Raw genomic sequence first — 18,629 nt, 5'->3', positions numbered from 1 at the left:
ACGTCGGTATATAAAAGTTTTTAAATAAATAAATAAATAAATAAATACAATCTGCAAATAAACATATATCATATTTGGAAGAGCCGAATATAAACTCCTTAGCTACCTCTGAGGACTTAAGCTTAAGTGCCAAAGGTTCGACAGTTAACAGGTATAATAACGGCGATAGCGGGCAGCGTTGATGGGTGCCACAGTGTAATTAATTGAGAGATTGACCCGTTGATTCTTAACAGAGCCTGAGGAAAGGCATATAATAGATGTATCCACCCCCCAAAAAAGAGCCAGATATCCCAAACCTTTTACAGCACCCAGAACATGTATGGCCACTGAACTTTGTCAAATGCCTTTTCAGCACCAAGGCTAATCACGAATCCTGCATGATTTAAGAGTCAACGGTTATACAAAGCCTCTAATAATGTATGCACATTCCGTAAGCCATGATGCCTTTGGACAAAGCCAGTTTGGTCCTCCGAAATTAAGGAAGGCAAGACCACACTCAAGTGGTTTGCTAGAATGGAAGCCAACGATTTCATATCAACATTAATCAAAGACATAGGCCGATAGGATTCGTGGAATCCCTTCCCGGTTTCAAAAAGACGGTAATTAAAAAAAGATTAGCCCTCTGTGGAAAAAAAAATGATTATACATATCTAGCAGAGGTGGCAAAACTTTGGTAGAAAGCAGTTTGCAAAATTCAGAGCCAAAACCATCCATGCCAGGCGCCTTAGCTAATTTCAAGGATTTAATGTCAAATTCAATTTCACTTATTGTTACTGAAGCATTTAAAGATTTTAAATGAGCAATTTACTATGAAACCAAGTCTCAGTTTGGAAATGATTCACATGGGAAGCTCTGAGAGCGGGTCAGTTTCTTCGCTAGTCGCAAAACCTCTCAGCATGGCAGGCTTTACGTTTGCTGGTTTCATAGGAAATTATCTCAACCCCCGCGTAGCCCGCTTCCCCAGCCTCCCACAAAACATCAGGAGCAACCTTAGGAGATGAATCTCACTCAGCAGAGAAATGCACTCTGTTTCTCATCCAGCCCCCTCCCCTCCAGGCAGCACGCAGGGAAGAGGAGAGGAGGGGGAGTGAGCCTGCGAGATGGAGCAAAGGTGGATCATTTTGGGGAGATTAGAAGGGGACCATGGAGGGTGGGAAGAGAGGCTGGGGAATGAGAGGGGAAATCGGCTGAGGAGTGTATGCCTGTATGTGAGAGAGAGGGGTATATGGGTAGGGGGCCATGTTCATGTATACACGTGTGTATATGTCACATTGGGTGGCATGTCAGAGGATGCAAGGAGAAGCAGGACGGGAGCAGGGTAGGGACACTCCAATACAAAAGCTCCCTCCTGTCCTACCTCTCCCTTCTTCCCAGATCCTGAACTCCACTCCCCAACTCTTCCTACTCCAAGAACCTCCCCCACTCTCTCTTCTCCATCCCAGATTCCTAATCTTCCTCATTCCTTATCACTTTCCTCCCCCTTTCTCCTCACCCCATTCCTGATCTTCCTCCCTTCCTCTCCCCATCCAAGGTCTCCTCCTTGACATCACTTTTCTGCACAATTAAAATAAATTATACTAACTATACTAATAAACAGACTGTAAATCTAAACTCACTTTTATAAAATAATATAAAAGATGGAAATGTCTGCAATTTGCTTCAGAATTAAAACATTTTTCCCCACAGAATCTTCCCCTTGAGCTGCCACAGGAAATGAGGGGACGGTGCCTTAGACTTTCTGCTCCCTGTTTTCCAAATTCTGTGGGTGAGGGGTGACAGCACTGACAGTGCCTAGGGGCACCAAAATCCTAAACTCGTCTCTAGCTGAAGGAGACCAGTCATCGATGAGAAAATATGCATAAAATTAATTGTATAAATAGATTGTTCAAAAGTAAACCTGATGTGGTGAGATGTAAGCATGACCTGAACACTAAATATTGCAAGGATGCATACTTTGCATTGGCCTATTCCTGAAATGCATCCGATATGCCCCTTCAATGCAGGCACTAAGCAGTCCGTTTAGATGAAAAAAGCGTAATATTTCAGCTTGCAGAATCCATGAATACTTGGCAAAAACACATTCAGACCTTGTAAAACAAATGATAATTAACTAAAGATAAAGAAATCAAACAAATGTTTTAGGGGAAAGAAGCCAGATTTTAAAAACTTGCGGAAATTGATATTCCAAGCTACAGTGCAGAAGCATCGCTAAATATTTTTATTTTTATTTATTTATTTGTTATTTTTATTATACCGAGTTTCATGATAGGAATCACATCAACCCGGTTTACAATTAACAATGTGAGTAAAGGCAGAGAGTAACAAAGTAAAGAACATTTCCCAATACAAGAACAAATATAGTATGAAACTTGACAAATATTATAACAATATTTTGGATGTGAGAAAGTTACAAAAAACATGGAAAAATAACTTGGATATGAAAGGGGAAGAATTGTAGAACGACTATAAGCATTTTAACCAGCTGTATCAATTAATAAATATGTATAATATTATAAAATGTAGATGTGTAGCAAAATGATTAGATAAGATATTGTTGTGACGTATAATAAAATGTTGCTGTGACTGCGTGTGAAGTTAGTGGGATTTTTTTTTTTTTTTTTTTTTTTACAGTTCCTAACTTTTGTGTTTATGCTGATGATGAGTGGGGAATTTAATCCAGATCTGGGAAAGCTTTTTTAAAAGCCAAGTTTTTAGTCTTTTCCTAAAAGTTGGAGCGCATGGTTCTTGTCTTAAGTCCGGTGGGATGGAGTTCCAAAGGATTGGACCTGCTGATGAGAGAGCTCTTGAGCTGTAGGATTTATGATGGTAGGTTTTGGCATGTGGAACCTGTAGTGATTCTTTGTAGTGTTCCCTGATGGGTCTGTCTGATGTGTGTTTTTTAAAAGGGATTTGTAGGTCCAGTTGAATGTGTTGATGGATGTTCTTGTAGATAATCATGATGGTTTTATACATAATTCTGAAGTGGATCGGTAACCAATGAAGGTCTTTGAGGATGGGGGAGATGTGGTCGATTTTCCTGGAGTTTGTGAGGATTCTGGCTGCTGTGTTCTGTACCATTTGTAGAGGCTTGGTGTAGGAAGCTGGGAGGCCTAGTAGAAGAGAATTGCAATAATCTAGTTTGGAGAAGATTATTGCTTGCAGGATTGATCTAAAGTCATGCGCATGGAAAAGTGGCTTTATTCTTTTCAGGATATGTAATTTGTGGAAGCAGTCTTTGGTAGTTCTGTTAATGAATGGTTTGAGGCTAAGATGATTATCTAAGAAGGCTCCTAGATCTCTTACATGGGTGGTTTGTAGGAGTGTTGGAGGCTTTGAAAGTGTATTGTTGTTTTCAGGTGCTATAAGGAGATATTCCGTTTTCGACGCATTGAGGACTAGGTTTAGGCTGTTGAGGAGGTGTTTGATTTCTAGTAAGCAATTGTCCCAGTATTCCATTGTTATCGAGATTGATTCTTTTAAAGGGATCACAATCTGTACGTCGTCAGCGAAGAGGAAGTGTTTCAGGTTTAATTTTGTGAGTAATTGACAAAGTGGTAGAAGGTATATATTAAATAGAGTGGGTGACAGGGAAGAACCTTGTGGCACCCCTCTGGTGGAGGGGTGATATTGGGATTCTGTATTATGTATTTTGACCCTGTAACCTCTGTTTTCCAGGAAGGTTTTGAACCATGTTAGTGAAGTAGCTGTCACTCCAATATTTGCCAGTTGTTTTAGCAGGAGGTAATGGTTGACGGTATCAAAGGCCGCCGAGAAGTCAAGGAGGATTAGTAAAAATGCTTTGCCTTTATCGATTCCGGAGAGGAGGAAGTCTGAGAGTGAAAGAAGTAGTGTTTCTGTGCTTGCAGCTTTTCGAAAGCCATATTGGTTTGGAGACAGAATTCCGTGGTCTTCCAAGTAGTTGGAAAGTTGAGTGTTCACCAATTTCTCCATTATTTTGGCTACGAATGGAAGGTTGGAAATAGGGCGGAAGTTGTTGGGATCATTTGGATTTAGATTTGATTTTTTTAGGAGGGGTTTGATTGAAGCTGTTTTTAGCTCATCTGGGTAGATACCCTGGGATAGTGAACAGTTTATAATTTCAGCAAGTGATTTTGATATAAGGGAAGTGTGCACATTTCTGTCCTATAACTGACACTGTTTGTTAGATACTGAGACAATATTTTCCCTTTCCCAGATATGGACGCCTGTACACAGTGCCCAGATGACAAATGGTCCAATCAGAGGAGAGACGCCTGCATCCCAAAAGTGATAACCTTTTTGTCCTATGAAGAACCTTTGGGGATAGCTTTGAGTCTAATCAGCATTTGCTTTTTTCTCATCACTGCTGTCATTCTGGGAATCTTCATTAATTACAAAGATACTCCCATAGTGAGAGCCAACAATCGGGAACTCAGCTACATTCTCCTTGTTTCCCTCATGCTCTGCTTCCTCTGTTCCTTGATATTCATCGGCCGACCTGAGGACATGACCTGCATCCTCCGACAGACTGTCTTTGGGATCACTTTCTCCATCTCTCTCTCCTCCATCCTGGCGAAAACCATCACCGTGGTCATGGCCTTCCATGCCACCAAGCCAGGAAGCAAGCTCTGGGAATGGATGGGTTCCAGGGTCTCAAACTCTGTTGTCCTTTCCTGTTCCCTTCTTCAAGCCCTGATATGCTCTGTATGGTTGAGTACTGCTCCCCCATTTCTGTACCTGAACATGCATTCAGAAGCTGGAACAATACTAATCGAATGCAACGAAGGGTCAGCCATGGCATTTTACTGGGTTCTGGGCTACCTGGGATTTCTGGCTGGCGTCAGCTTCATGGTGGCTTTTCTGGCGAGAAACCTACCCGGAGGTTTCAACGAGGCCAAGCACATCACCTTCAGCATGCTGGTGTTCTGCAGCGTGTGGGTGTCCTTCATCCCCGCCCACCTCAGCACCAGGGGCAAGTACACGGTGGCGGTGGAGATATTTGCTATCCTGGCCTCCAGCGCCGGACTGCTGGGCTGCATCTTTATCCCCAAGTGCTACGTTATTATAGCCAGGCCTGACAGGAACCACAGGGCATTCTTAACAAAAAACTGGGACGATTAATATTTGCGCAAGCCAAGGACAAGTTTAAATATCACTTGCAGCAGTTAGGCCGTCCCAGGCTGATTGATCTCTGCTTTACCCAGGAGCTCTCTCACTGATAGGGGAAAATGGTTGTGTTCTCAATTTTTAATGAAATCAAAATAAATGTTTATTTACAAATTTCAGCATATCACTTCCTAATCTAGGAGGCCCAGGACCCAGGCCTGATGCTGGAGCTGGGCCGTAACTCACAGCCTATTCCCAGTCCATCCTGCAGTCTCTTCTCCATGTGTCGGCAGTCCTAATTATCAGGCCGATACAGTAAAAGTTGCGGGAGATCCTGTGCGCGCGATTCAGTTAAAAAAAAATATTCAAATAGGGCCCGCGGTAAAAAGAGGCGCTAGGGACACTAGTGCGTCCCTAGTGCCTCTTTTTTGACAGGAGCGGTGGCTGTCAGAGAATTTGACAGGTGACACTCAATTTTGCCGGTGTCGGTTCTCAAACCCACTGACAGCCACAGGTTCGGAAACCGGCAAAATTGAGCGTCTGGTTTTCAACCCGCGAGCCACAGGCCGATTTAAAATGTTTTTTTTTTTAATTTTTAATTATTTTTAACTTTTGGGTAGGCGCTAATTTCTGAAAGTAAAATGTGCGGCTTGGCTGCACATTTTACTTACTGATTCGTGCGGGAATAACTAATAGGGCCATCAACATGCATTTGTATATTGCGGGTGCTATTAGTTTCGGGGGGGGGGGGGGGGTTGGATGCACACTGTACTGTATCGGCCTGTGAGTAAGCCTGAGCCCTAAGGGGGTGGGCCACAGACCACCCCGATCCACCTGTGGTTACATCACTATTGTGGAGTATGAACTGGTTCAAAGACAGGAAACAGAGAGTAAGACTAATTGGTCAATTCTCTCAATGAAGAACGGTAAATAGTTCAGTGCCCCAAGGATCTGTATTGGAACCAATGCTTTTTAATCTTCTTCTATAACAATCACTATATAATCTCTGTCTATATATATGCATATCTATCTATAGTACTGGGTTCATATAGAGATCGTTATATCAACTGTCTCTAACTATATATACTGTATACAGTGTGTATAGATATATAGATATAGTATATTATCAAAAACTGTCAGGCATTGCTTGGGTTGTCTGGTCCATAACAGCTATAAATGTTAATATTAAACAATAAATAATTTATTTAATGTTAATATTAAACAATAAATATTATTTGTTATTCCATATAATATTATTTATCTTTTCCAACTCCACCATGCTATATAGCTTTTCACTATAATATATTATGTTATTTTATTTTTCATTATGTTTCAAGATGTTTTTTGTTTCCTGTTTTATGTACTGCACAGTTAGTATTCTGATATTCTGTTGCCTCACATGTTACATGCAAACTGATGTGATGCTCTGCAAACTTCGGTATAAAAAAAGCTTTAAATAAATACATAAATACATTTTATTTTAAGTACTTCAATATATATGTATGTCCTTTGGTCATTCAATGCATGCTATTTCCGCTCTGTAATTCAGGTTTTCTATCCACATTTTTTTTATAATTTTCATGCTGCAAGATGCACAGCAAACATTAAACGTTGGGACGGTAACTTTCCTACCGGCGCACGTGCGCCCATTCGTCGGCCCACGCCCAGGGACCCGGCCATTTTATAACACGCACACGTGCAAATCCAACAACTTCTACCGCGTAGGTGGGGGGGGGGGGGGATTTTAAATGGGACGCATGCCAATGGCATTGCCAGTAAAACCAGTTCAACCCCAGTTCGCCCAGTTAGCAGCTAGCTTCACCAAACCCCCCCTAGTTTAAATGCTTCATTTCCCCTCCCCCTCCCCCCCAGTTATTCCCAACCCTTCAAACCCTGCAGATATGCCTAGTTTTTTAAATTTACACGGCATCCATAGCAGAAGCAAAGTTACGCAGCGGGGGGGTTTCAGCACACGCTGGATCGCGTAAGTATCTGCGCAGATATCAGCTTGGTCTGTTTCCATCTGCTGGCAGGGGAGCATAACACATTGATCCTGAGTCCATCTGTCTATACTAAAGGAAAATGAAATTATGAAGTAAGTAATTTCTCCAATGGGTCACATAATAAAAACATTCGCAATAATCCAACAAAAACAACACAAACACATAAATATAGCATACAAACAGCAATAATAAAATGTCATAAAAACTGAAAAATAGAGCTGTCCCATAATCTGACTGTGTAACTAAAAGCCCCATCGTAGTGCATCGAACTTCCTGTCTGTGGGAATAGGAACATCCCACGTGATCACTTCTTTGCTCTTCTATTCTATTAGGGTTGTTTCCCAGTGTTCCTTTGTACGTTGATGTTATAATGTTTACACAGCTTCCAATGAATAAGCCCTGGCACCTTATTGTGCCTCTCTGTGTACAGGCTGATATCACATCCAGAGCAGAGATGTCTGACCGCTTCCAGTTCTGTTCTACAGAATCTGCATTTCTCCAGTTTACCTGAGTTTTCTATGCCGACTATAAATCATCTTGTCTGTAGTCCATTATCCTGTGCTGCAATTACCAATCTCTCATCCATCGGTCTGAATTCACCTCTCCTCAACCACTCATGTCTGAACAGATTTCCAACTGAAACATTTGTTGCATTCACACATATAAATGATTATTTTGTGGGTGTTATAGCAGATTTATGAAAGAAATGTAGCAGAGAGGAGGCTGGAGACTAAAGACTGGTTAGCCTCACCTCCGTGGTAGGGAAATTAATGGAGACTCTGCTGCAGGAAAGGATAATGAACTATCTACAATGGGGTCGGTTGCGGGATCCGAGGCAGCATGGATTCACCAGGAGAAGGTCCTGCTGACTAATTTTATTGATTTTTTTTGAGTGACTAGAGAACTGGAGAAGTAAGAGCACTCAATATGATTTGCTTGGATTTCAGCAATGCTTTTGATACAGTCCCACAGAGAAGGCTTGTGAATAAAATGAGAAGCTTGGGAGTGAGCGCCAAAGTAGTGATGTGGATTACAAACTGGTTGAAGGATAGAAGACAGCGTGTAATGGTAAATGAAACCTGCTCTGAAGAGAGAATGGCGATAAGTGGAGTGCCACAGGGATCGGTGTTGAGACCGGTCCTGTTCAATATCTTTGTTAGCGACATTGTGGAAGGGATGGAAGGTAAAGTTTGTCTATTTGCGGATGATACTAAGATCTGCAACAGCATGGACACGCCAGGAAGGAGTAGAGAGAATGAGACGTGATTTAAGGAGGCTTGAAGAGTGGTCAAAGATTTGGCAGCTGGGATTCACTTGGCCCATTCAACGGCTCAGGAAAAACATTAAGAAAGTCATGTTTCAAGTACACATTCGATTTTTCAACAGTCTCCTATTTTTCCAATGACTACAGCCAAAAACCTCCGTGCCATAGTTGTACATTCATCTTATCAAGAGCAAGGTCAAACCACCCCCGATAACCAATCACCGGGACAATACATGTGGCCACTATAATGAGTGTGATAAGATCACCCAAGGACCCCAACTGAGGTTACCTCAGCGTAAACCTTTTAAGTATCGACAGCACTTATCCTGTACATCTGAAGGTGTCATATATGCCCTATGGTGCCTTTGTGGATTAATATACATCGTTTTTCCTATTAGGATGTATCGTACACGAATTCAGGAACAAATGAGCTGTATTCACCGCCAAAGAACAGAGGCACCAATGGTAGCTCATTGGATAACGGCATCACATATAGCAGAGGAAATCAAAAAGGCAGGGCTCATTCAGCTACATCCATCACCAAGAGGTGGAGACTTTGATGCACAACTTTTTAGAGTGGAACAACAGTTCATTTACAACTGAGATACCATCATAACTAGAGGACTGAATAAAGAGATAGATTGGTCCTTATTTTATTAAAAATACTTTATTAAATAATCATAACAAGCAGCTTTGACTCCAGCAGTGTTACATTGAGTGGATAGATTCAGGAGGGATTATAGCGAATGATACTGTTGTAGGGGGCAGTTTCTCTAAATGGGTTTATTTTGTGCAGACCTTATTTATTTTATTTTATTTATTTATTATTTTTATTATACCAAGTTTCATGATCGGAATCACATCAACCTTGATGGGAATCAACCTCATTCATAAACCAGGTTAGGTTAGGAATGATCTCAGTCTCTCTCCAATTCACAGCTAATGCCCTTGTTAGTACACACATTATGCCAAAGTACACCTCCTTCTGAAGGTCATTGTGTGTAATATTCACAGGAAACATATCAAGGTGCTTGGAAATTCCTTTGAATTATGCTAGTGTAGATTCTTTCATATTTGCTTAGAGCAGATATGACAAATATTTACCATAGTCAAAACATGTAAATGATTTTCCACCTGTGTGGATTGTTTGATGTAGTTAGAGACAATTTTTTAATGAAACATATCACAGTCAGAATAGTTAAATGGTTTCTCACTTGTATGAACTCTTTTGTGGTTATTAAGACTAGATTTATAAGCAAAACATTTATCACACTGAAAACATTTAAATGGTTTCTCACCAGTGTGAATTCTATGGTGTATTTTAAGATCAGATTTATGTAAGAAACATTTATCACATTCAGAACATTTAAATGGCTTCTCTCCTGTGTGAACTCTCTTGTGGGTTTTAAGTTTAGATAGCTTAGTGAAACATTTGTCACATTCAGAACACTTTAAAGGTTTGTCTTGTCTGTGAAATTTTTCTTGTTCTCTGAAGTTTGATTGCTTAGTAAACCTTTCCTCACACTCAGGGCCCTGAAATGGTCTCTCTGCTGAGTGAATTATTCCATGTTGGTGCAGCTCAGCTCTGAAGAAAAAGTACTTTTCAGACTGAGTGCATTTTAATGGTTTCTTTTTTAGGTGAACTTTTCCATGTGCTGTAACTTTTGTTTTCTTAGGGCTTCTTTTCTCTCCTTCAGTACCTACTTTTTTCCCCTATGTGAATTTATTCTACTGATTCCTCCTGCATACTCAGCTGAAGGACCTGGGCTGTCTCTGGAGGGGTCTCTCTCTTCCCATTCCTCCGTCTGCTGCCCATCACACATTCTCTGCCTCTCACTATTATTCCTGATTCCATCTTCTGGTGGATAAAAATCAGAATATATGATCATTAAATTTACAGCAATGGAAAGAGACATATATAAGAAAATTGGTTCTTACTTGTTAATTTTCGTTACTGTAGTACTGTAGACTCCCGGGTTTTGCCTCCCTGCCAGCAGATGGAGACAGAGAGAGTCTCACTGACACTGTACATAACTCAGTGTGCCTCCTGCAGTCCCTCAGAATTGATCTGTACCCAAGCCAAGATGATAACCATACTAAAAAAAACCCTTTTAACAATAATCTCCCGAAAGAGTAAACAGACAACATGGAGAAATATTAACACTGCACTACATACAAAATCATAACGAGTGGCCAACTCTCCCACCCTCAATGGGCGGCTCTCTGGCCTGATCTGTGGTACTACAGGAACAAACATTAGCAGGTAAGAACCAATTTTCCTTTCCTGTTCATATTCCAGATCAGTCCAGACTCCTGGGATGTACCTAAGGTCCCCGTAACTTGGGTGGGACCTGGAGATTCCACTCGCAGAAAACTCTCACCAAAGCACATGGAAGCCGGAGCCCCGACATCCAAGCGACAGTGTCTGGTGAATGTGTGCAGCAGCTACCAAGCAGTCTCCCTGCAAATCTCCTGCGGAGATACCTTCTGAGCCTCGGCCAAGAGGTTGCCTGAGAACGCTTTGAGTGAGCCCTCAGACCTCCAGGCACCGGCGTCGAACCAATTGCCTCCTTAAGCCAACGCGCAAATGTAGTCTTAGAAGCCTGACACTCCCTCTGTGAAACATTCCCCAGAACAAAAAGGGTGATCTGATCTACGAAACTCATTAGTAACTTTCAGATACCTCAACAATCAATGTCTCCGTCCAAGAGCCGAAGGCCTATTGCATGAGACGCGGAGGAATCCAAACCTAGAAAGGTTGGAAGATCCGCAGTCTAATTAAGATGGAAGGCCGAAAAAGAAGGCACCGTGCGTGACCACACTCTCCGCTCTGAAATCTGCAGAAACAGATCTCGGCGTGACGAAGCCTGGAGCTCCGAAATCCTCCTGGCTGAACAAACAGCCATCAGGAAAACCACCGTAAAAGTCAAGTCTTTGAAGGGCGCCCCCCTCAGTGATTCAAACAGAGCCTCACTCAGTCCTGTAAACCCCAGATTAAGATTCCAAGCCTTTCCTCACCGACAGACGCAAATGCTTCGCTCCCCGAAGGAAAGGTAGGACATCCCCGATGTGTTGACAGAGAATAACCCTGTACCTTGCCTTGGAGACAGCTCAAAGTTGCTACCTGCGCCCTCAGAGAGATAAAGGCCAAAACCTCAGGAAGGAAGTAAAAATGTTCAGTACTGTAGCTTAAGTAGGGGTGGCAAAGCTATGGCGAAGTTAAATCGGTTACGGGAAGAGACGTACACCAGAGCTTGAAGATTCTCCAAACTCGCACATACGCTAAAGATGTTGAAGTTTGCCAGGCCTGCAACAAGGTGGTAATGATGGTTTCGGAACATCCCTTCCACCACAGCCATCTCCTCTCAAAAACCGAGCAGCCTGATCCACTAATATCGAGCCCTGGAGCAGAAGAGGAGACAGATGAGCGAGCCCCAGCGGTCTGCCTATGGCCAAGCTGACCAGATCTGTAAACCCTAGACGAAAACGGCCAGTCCAAAGCCAGAACCTTAAACTGTCACCAAAAATCACAGCCCGAACTCACGGGAAAGGCTCCCCCCAAGCCATTGCACCGCCAACTCAGGGAGCAAAAAAATCCAAAATGGCACCTGCGACGCCCACCAGGGCTTAGAACCCAGCAGCCCTGTGTCTTTGAGCGAGAGATAAGTGCCCCCACTCTATCAGGGGACTCGCCTCCCCTGAAAACGGCACCAAACAATCTCCCGAGCGGGGCGCACAGTAGAAACGCTCCAACAGCACAGATCCAGGAGAAGGGGGGTCCATCAAAGCCAGCCCCCCTTAGAATTTCCTTCAGAAATAATCCGCTATGCCCCAATTCCTTCACCCCCGTCGGAGAGATCCGTAGGATCTGCCCATCGCCCAAGACATTAAAAAATGGCTGCTGGACCACTGCCCTGAACCTTACCAGGAGAGAGAGGGACTGAGAGAGGCGGGGATGGATCTAAAGAAGACTCTGGAGAAGGACCATCTCTACACAACAAGAAACTGGAGGGAAGTGGAATGGATATAAATCCTTTTACAGTAGAAAATGTGTGGGAAGAGCTAAAGAACCTGAAAGTGGACAAAGCCATGGGGCCTGATGGGATTCATCCAAGGATTTTGAGGGAGCTCAGAGATGTTCTGGCAGCTCCGCTGTGTGACCTGTTCAATAGATCCCTAGAAACGGGAGTGGTGCCAAGTGATTGGAGAAGAGCGGTGGTGGTCCCGCTTCACAAGAGTGGGAACAGGGAGGAGGCTGGCAACTACAGACCGGTTAGCCTCACTTCGGTGGTGGGAAAAGTAATGGAGTCACTGCTGAAAGAGAGAATAGTGAACTATCTACAGTCCGGAGAATTGATGGACCAGAGGCAACATGGATTCACCAGGGGAAGATCCTGTCAGACAAATCTGATTAACTTTTTTGACTGGGTAACCAAGGAATTGGATCGAGGAAGAGCGCTTGATATCATATACTTGGATTTCAGCAAAGCTTTTGATACGGTTCCGCACAGGAGACTGGTGAATAAAACCAGAAGCTTAGGAGTGAGGGCCGAGGTGGTGACCTGGATTGCAAATTGGCTGACAGACAGAAGACAATGTGTGATGGTAAATGGAACCTTCTCTGAAGAGAGAGCGGTTTTAAGTGGTGTACCGCAAGGATCGGTGTTGGGACCGGTCCTGTTCAATATCTTTGTGAGCGACATTGCGGACGGGATAGAAGGTAAGGTTTGTCTTTTTGCGGATGACACGAAGATCAGCAACAGAGTGGACACGCCGGAAGGAGTGGAGAGAATGAGACGGGATCTAAGGAAACTGGAAGAGTGGTCGAAGATATGGCAGCTCAGATTCAATGCCAAGAAGTGCAAAGTCATGCATATGGGGAGTGGAAATCCGAATGAACTGTATTCGATGGGGGGGGGAAAAGCTGATGTGCACGGAGCAGGAGAAGGACCTTGGGGTGATAGTGTCTAATGATATGAAGTCTGCGAAACAATGCGACAAGGCGATAGCAAAAGCCAGAAGAATGCTGGGCTGCATAGAGAGAGGAATATCGAGTAAGAAAAGGGAAGTGATTATTCCCTTGTACAGGTCCTTGGTGAGGCCTCACCTGGAGTACTGTGTTCAGTTCTGGAGACCGTATCTACAAAAAGACAAAGACAAGATGGAAGCGGTACAGAGAAGGGCGACCAGGAAGGTGGAGGATCTTCATCGCATGACGTACGAGGAGAGATTGAAGAATCTAAATATGTACACCCTGGAGGAAAGGAGGAGCAGAGGTGATATGATACAGACTTTCAGATACTTGAAAGGTTTTAATGATCCAAAGACAACGACAAACCTGTTCCGTAGGAAAAAAATCAGCAGAACCAGGGGTCACGATTTGAAGCTCCAGGGAGGAAGATTCAGAACCAATGTCAGGAAGTATTTCTTCACGGAGAGGGTGGTGGACGCCTGGAATGCCCTTCCGGAAGATGTGGTGAAGACCAGAACTGTGAAGGACTTCAAAGGGGCGTGGGATAAACACTGTGGATCCATAAAGTCAAGAGGCCGCCAATGAAGAGTGGGTGACTCACCAGAATGACAGCTACTGCCTGGAGACAATACCCTTATTCAATAAACATACACATGCTTACTGTGACTCCAACATCGCTCTAAGCTTCAACAGCAAGAGGAAATGTGGAAAAATGGATTTACACTCACAAAGAGGGGAGTAGCTGGCTTGTTACGGCGGTTACTACCCCAAACCAAATAAGCCAGATACTTCACCTTCAATGCATATACAGCATAGTTCTCTGCTTCAACGACAGGGGAGAAGAAAATAGGGTTCGCACTCACAAAGCGGGGAGTAGCTGGCTTGTTACGGCGGTTACTACCCCAACCAAATGTGTCTGATACTTCACTTTCGATGCATATCCAGCATGGCTCTCTGCTTCAACGGCATGGGAGAAGACTGATACATCACACATTTCCAGCATAGCTCCCTGCTTCAACAGCAAGGGAGAAGAAAAACAACCAATAAGGACTGTATAACATAGTCTGGGTAAAACAAATAAGCATGGGTGTAGCTTGCTTATTGCGGCGGTTACTACCCCTACTACCCCTAACTAATCAAGCTAGATATTTCAATGGTGGGGGAGGAAGGTAAATAGAACCAAGAGCTAAGAGAAACAGATAAGTATGAGAGAAAAAATGTGTGAAGCTTGCTGGGCAGACTGGATGGGCCGTTTGGTCTTCTTCTGCCGTCATTTCTATGTTTCTATGTTTCTATATCTTCCTCCTGCAGGCTAGAACCAGAGACGCTAAGCCTGCCCCGCAGATCCTGCGTGCATCGGGGCGCGATTATTATAACGGGAGCCTCTGTCATGGTCCCCGTGCAACTTCTCGCCCCCTCAACGCTTCCCGCGGGAATGCTATCCCCCTCCCCCCCGCCATGACCGTAAGAGGGAAAACCCCCTGGACATCGCCTCCCACGCAGGCAGGTACACGGTGCTCGCCAATGTAGAAACATGCACCGGGCGCCCCCGCTCGCCTCGACGCCGCCGGCCTCCTCGCCACGCTCCAAAGAGCGAGCGTCCACTTCTAAATTAAACCGCCTGCGTGTGTCCCCCCCCCCCCCTGCAATGCCGCTGCAACCATCCAGGCCTGCGCTTAGCACGATGGAACCGTCCCGGGGCCGCGGGCTCCCCTTCCCGCCATCAGCAGCCCAAACGCTCTGCCTGCCGCCGGGCGACCCTGTGCTCCCGATCTCAGCGGGATCTAGCAAAATGGCGAGGCAATATTAAAATCGGAGAGGTGACCTCCTGCTCCCACCACCAGCGGGACTGAGGACAGAGGCTCTCTGTGATCTTCTGTCTTTTTTTTTTTGTAATTAAAACAATTTGTAAAAAAAAAAATCTGTTTGCACTGAGCGAGTCCACCATGACGCCGCCGGACCCTTAGTGTCCCCCGACCACGGAAACATGCATCCCAGCATTACCGGCTGAGTAGCAAGACTCAACCACCAGAAGTCTCAGTCGCCGGTGGTGAGGTCCCTGAACCTCAGTCCTGTCAGCTTAAAGTAACTGAACCCTAATATATATATATAAATACCTTGTCACTTTCCGAATCCCCCCATCTCCACACGGGCAGGCGGACATCGAGGCGGCGGCGGGAGCCGGCGGGCGCGCGTTTGATCCAGGCGGCGGCGGGAGCCGGCGGGCGTGCATTCATCCAGGCGGAGGGAGCCGGCGGCGAAAGCGGCCTCCGGCAGCCCCCGCCGGCAGCGAATGAATGCACGCCTGTGTACGCCCGTGCGATTTCGGCGCTCAAGGCACTGCATTAGCGAACATCACATGCCGTGACGTCAAGCGTCGTGACGTCACGCCTTGAGCGCCGAAATCGCACGGGCGTACACAGGCGTGCATTCATTCACTGCCGGCGGGGGCTGCCGGAGGCCGCTTTCGCCGCGGCTCCCTCCGCCTGGATGAATGCACACCCGCCGGCTCCCGCCGCCGCCTGGATCAAACGCGCGCCCGCCGGCTCCCGCCGCCGCCTGGATCAAACGCGCGCCCACCCGCCCGTGTGGAGATGGGGGATTCGGAAAGTGACAAGGTATTTACCCCAATTATCTCCAGCACAGAGCTCCCTTTTTTGTGGGTATGGATTCTGCAGGCCTCATATTGTTGGGATTTTGCTGCTCCCAAAGTTTGGCGCTCTAGGTGATCGCCTACTTTGCCCAATGGAAGCACCGGCCCTGGGTGGCAATGATGACCTGAATCTGTCGGACAACCCTGGAGCTCTCTAAATCTGAGATTAGATTTCTCTTCCTGTCATAGAGGCCCAACTTTTGAAGATGATTTGGGGGGGGGTGGGAGGGAACTGAACTCAACACAAAATTACGGCACCCATTACCCCCAGCACCAAAGGAAAAATCAGACCACAGTGGGTCATGAGTGTGGCTTGCAAGCCTGTATTTAAATGGCCAGAGAAGCAGGTAATGTGGACGTGGGGAAGACTGAAGGGGCCAAAAACAAAAGCCAGAGAAGCCCTCAAAGAGTGGCATTAACAGTCATAAGCTTTCTTGGTTAAGGGTGGTAACCGCCGCATCGAGCAAGTTACCCCCCCATGCTTATCAGTTTCCCAGACTGTAAAAGTCCGGTTGCTGTCTGAATCCCGTTCCCCTTTTCCCAGACTGTAAAAGTCCGGTTGCTGTCTGAATCCCGTTCCCCTTTTCCCAGACTGTAAAAGTCCGGTTGCTGTCTGAATCCAATTCCCCTTTTCCCTGCCGTTGAAGCAGAGAGCAATGTTGGAGTTGCATTAAAATTATCAAGGCTTATTGGTTAAGGATAGTAACCGTCGCACCCCAGCAAGTTACCCCCATGTTTGCTTCCCCAGGGCCGTAAAAGTCGGGGGCCCTTGCTGGCTGCTTTCTGACTCCCATTCCCCTTTCCCAGGTACAGTTGGTGGCAAACATTTCCAGATTTTCATTTTTCCTTGCTGGCATCTGTATCATTTGTTTTGTTTTTACTGGGTGAGAGCAGGGGATCCTGTGTGTCAGCACAGGGAGAAGGTCATGGGGATGGATAGGGGGGAGAGAACCAGAGACTGAGGAGAGGGAAGAGGACCAGGAATGTGGGCAGGAGAGGGAGGACTGGAAAGGATAAGATATGGGGGTGTAGTGGGGTCTGCTAGTATTTGCTTTGTGTCACACAGTCAGACTAAGAAAAATAACAGCACTCACTATGTCTTATGTGAAGCAATGCAAAGCTATATTTCTCTAAAATATCTGTACGAAGCAGGTGCAGACGAGAACACCCGAGACATGAAACAAAACAAAACTTATACAATATGTCAGCTCAATAAGCAAGACATAAATAACTTTGATCCCCCAACTAATAGGGAATAATTATATGCAAAGGCCTAGGGAAGCCATCACCTTCCCTGGAAAAGGCCTTCGAGCCCTCCCGATGGTGAATCAGCTAAGCAAGTTCTCGGTGCTGTGATCCCTAGCGGCCTTTCCAAAGGACATCACAAAGCAGCAACAAAACTGTTAACCGCATGAGCTCCCATCTTTCAAATCCTCTGGTGGAACCTGCTCTTGCCAACAGGGGATTCATTCTTGTGTGTGGCAGGGGAGACTCGCATGGGTCTTCCTGATCCCCTTGCAATTATGTTCCCAAACGTCAGGCTGAAAATTATTGTGCATTAAACTGTGCACAGGTTGGACCTCTGCATGGACAAACAGGAGACTTAAGGGAAAGAAATCGGCAATGCAGGCAGTGAGGTGAACTCTCTCTTTCCTATAGCTGTGAGAGCACCATCTGCTCTTTATCAATCCCTGCTGCACGAAGGTTTGCCCTGAAGGGATATCTGCACCTGACCCATGCATTTAATATTAAATATAGTTCCCTTTTAAATATAACCTTACATTCCTTCATCAACAGATGGACAAATATTAATTTGACTGGAATGCTTGATGAATAATATTCCACTTCTAGGCAACAACAAAGTGCATGAAGCCAGGGATCAAATCCCACTGCCACTCCTTGTGACCTTGTGCAAATCCTTCCCCCCTTCCATTGCCTCAGCTCTAAACTTAGACTGTGAGCCCCTGGGGACAGGAGCAATGCTCACTGACCCCGAATGTAACCTGCTTTGAGCCGAATCCTTGCAGGAAACAGCTAGGGTCTCCTTCCATAATACAATCTCTTTAAAATCATACCACATGGTGCATCGAGCTTTATCAGCTCTCTCAGAAATGAAGTAACTGTTATCCCACGGTGAGAGATGTACCAGAAACTACGATGTCACCCAATCGTGTTCCTGCAAGTGGGGAAGCCCATTACAAGACGATGGGAAAATTCAATGTTGTGGGTGGGGTGAACCCTGTTGTGATCTGGTGGTTTAGTGTGCCCATAGGCCTCAGCCTGACCCAGACCTTCTGAGCCGAGCCAAGGGTTGACGGTGGCCCCACATGGCTGACGGTCTACCCTCCGCCAGGCTGGCAAGCTCCCATGGCCAAACATCCGAGGATGTTGGAAGGTGAATGGTCCTCCGACCATTCCGGGCCCTTTCGGACCTGCTGCGAGCAGCATGGAGCAGCAGGCCTGGCCTGAGGTTGAGGGCAGACGGGCCTTGACACGAAGACACAGGTTGATGCAACGGCATCACATGGCACGAAGACACTTGGGCTGAAGACATGACACCAGGGCTATGAAGACGTGACTGTGGATTGATGCGATGGCATCCAGGAACGAGACACATGGCTGATGCAACGGCAACCAGGAACGAGACACATG

The 18,629-nt window shown here is 45.4% G+C and overlaps 2 protein-coding genes across 2 annotated transcripts in view; one reads left to right on the top strand and one right to left on the bottom strand.

The window, feature by feature from the left end:
• The window catches only part of LOC115080268 (vomeronasal type-2 receptor 26-like), a 28,937-nt gene extending 23,769 nt beyond the window's left edge, over positions 1–5,168 (top strand). The window contains exon 6 of the mRNA XM_029584422.1: positions 4,196–5,168. Within this exon, the coding sequence (XP_029440282.1) occupies positions 4,196–5,100 (905 nt within the window). The 3' untranslated portion in view covers positions 5,101–5,168. The remainder of the gene's footprint in view (positions 1–4,195) is intronic.
• Positions 5,169–9,522: 4,354 nt separating this feature from the next.
• Positions 9,523–18,629, bottom strand: part of LOC115080267 (zinc finger protein 845-like) — a 177,384-nt gene continuing 168,277 nt past the window's right edge. Inside the window, exon 19 of the mRNA XM_029584421.1 lies at positions 9,523–9,865. Within this exon, the coding sequence (XP_029440281.1) occupies positions 9,523–9,865 (343 nt within the window). The remainder of the gene's footprint in view (positions 9,866–18,629) is intronic.

This window comes from Rhinatrema bivittatum, chromosome 19 (genome assembly GCF_901001135.1).
Source record: "Rhinatrema bivittatum chromosome 19, aRhiBiv1.1, whole genome shotgun sequence".
Classification (NCBI taxonomy): domain Eukaryota; kingdom Metazoa; phylum Chordata; class Amphibia; order Gymnophiona; family Rhinatrematidae; genus Rhinatrema; species Rhinatrema bivittatum.
The sequence above is the reverse complement of the archived record's forward strand: the minus strand, read 5'-3'. Positions and strand labels throughout refer to the sequence as shown.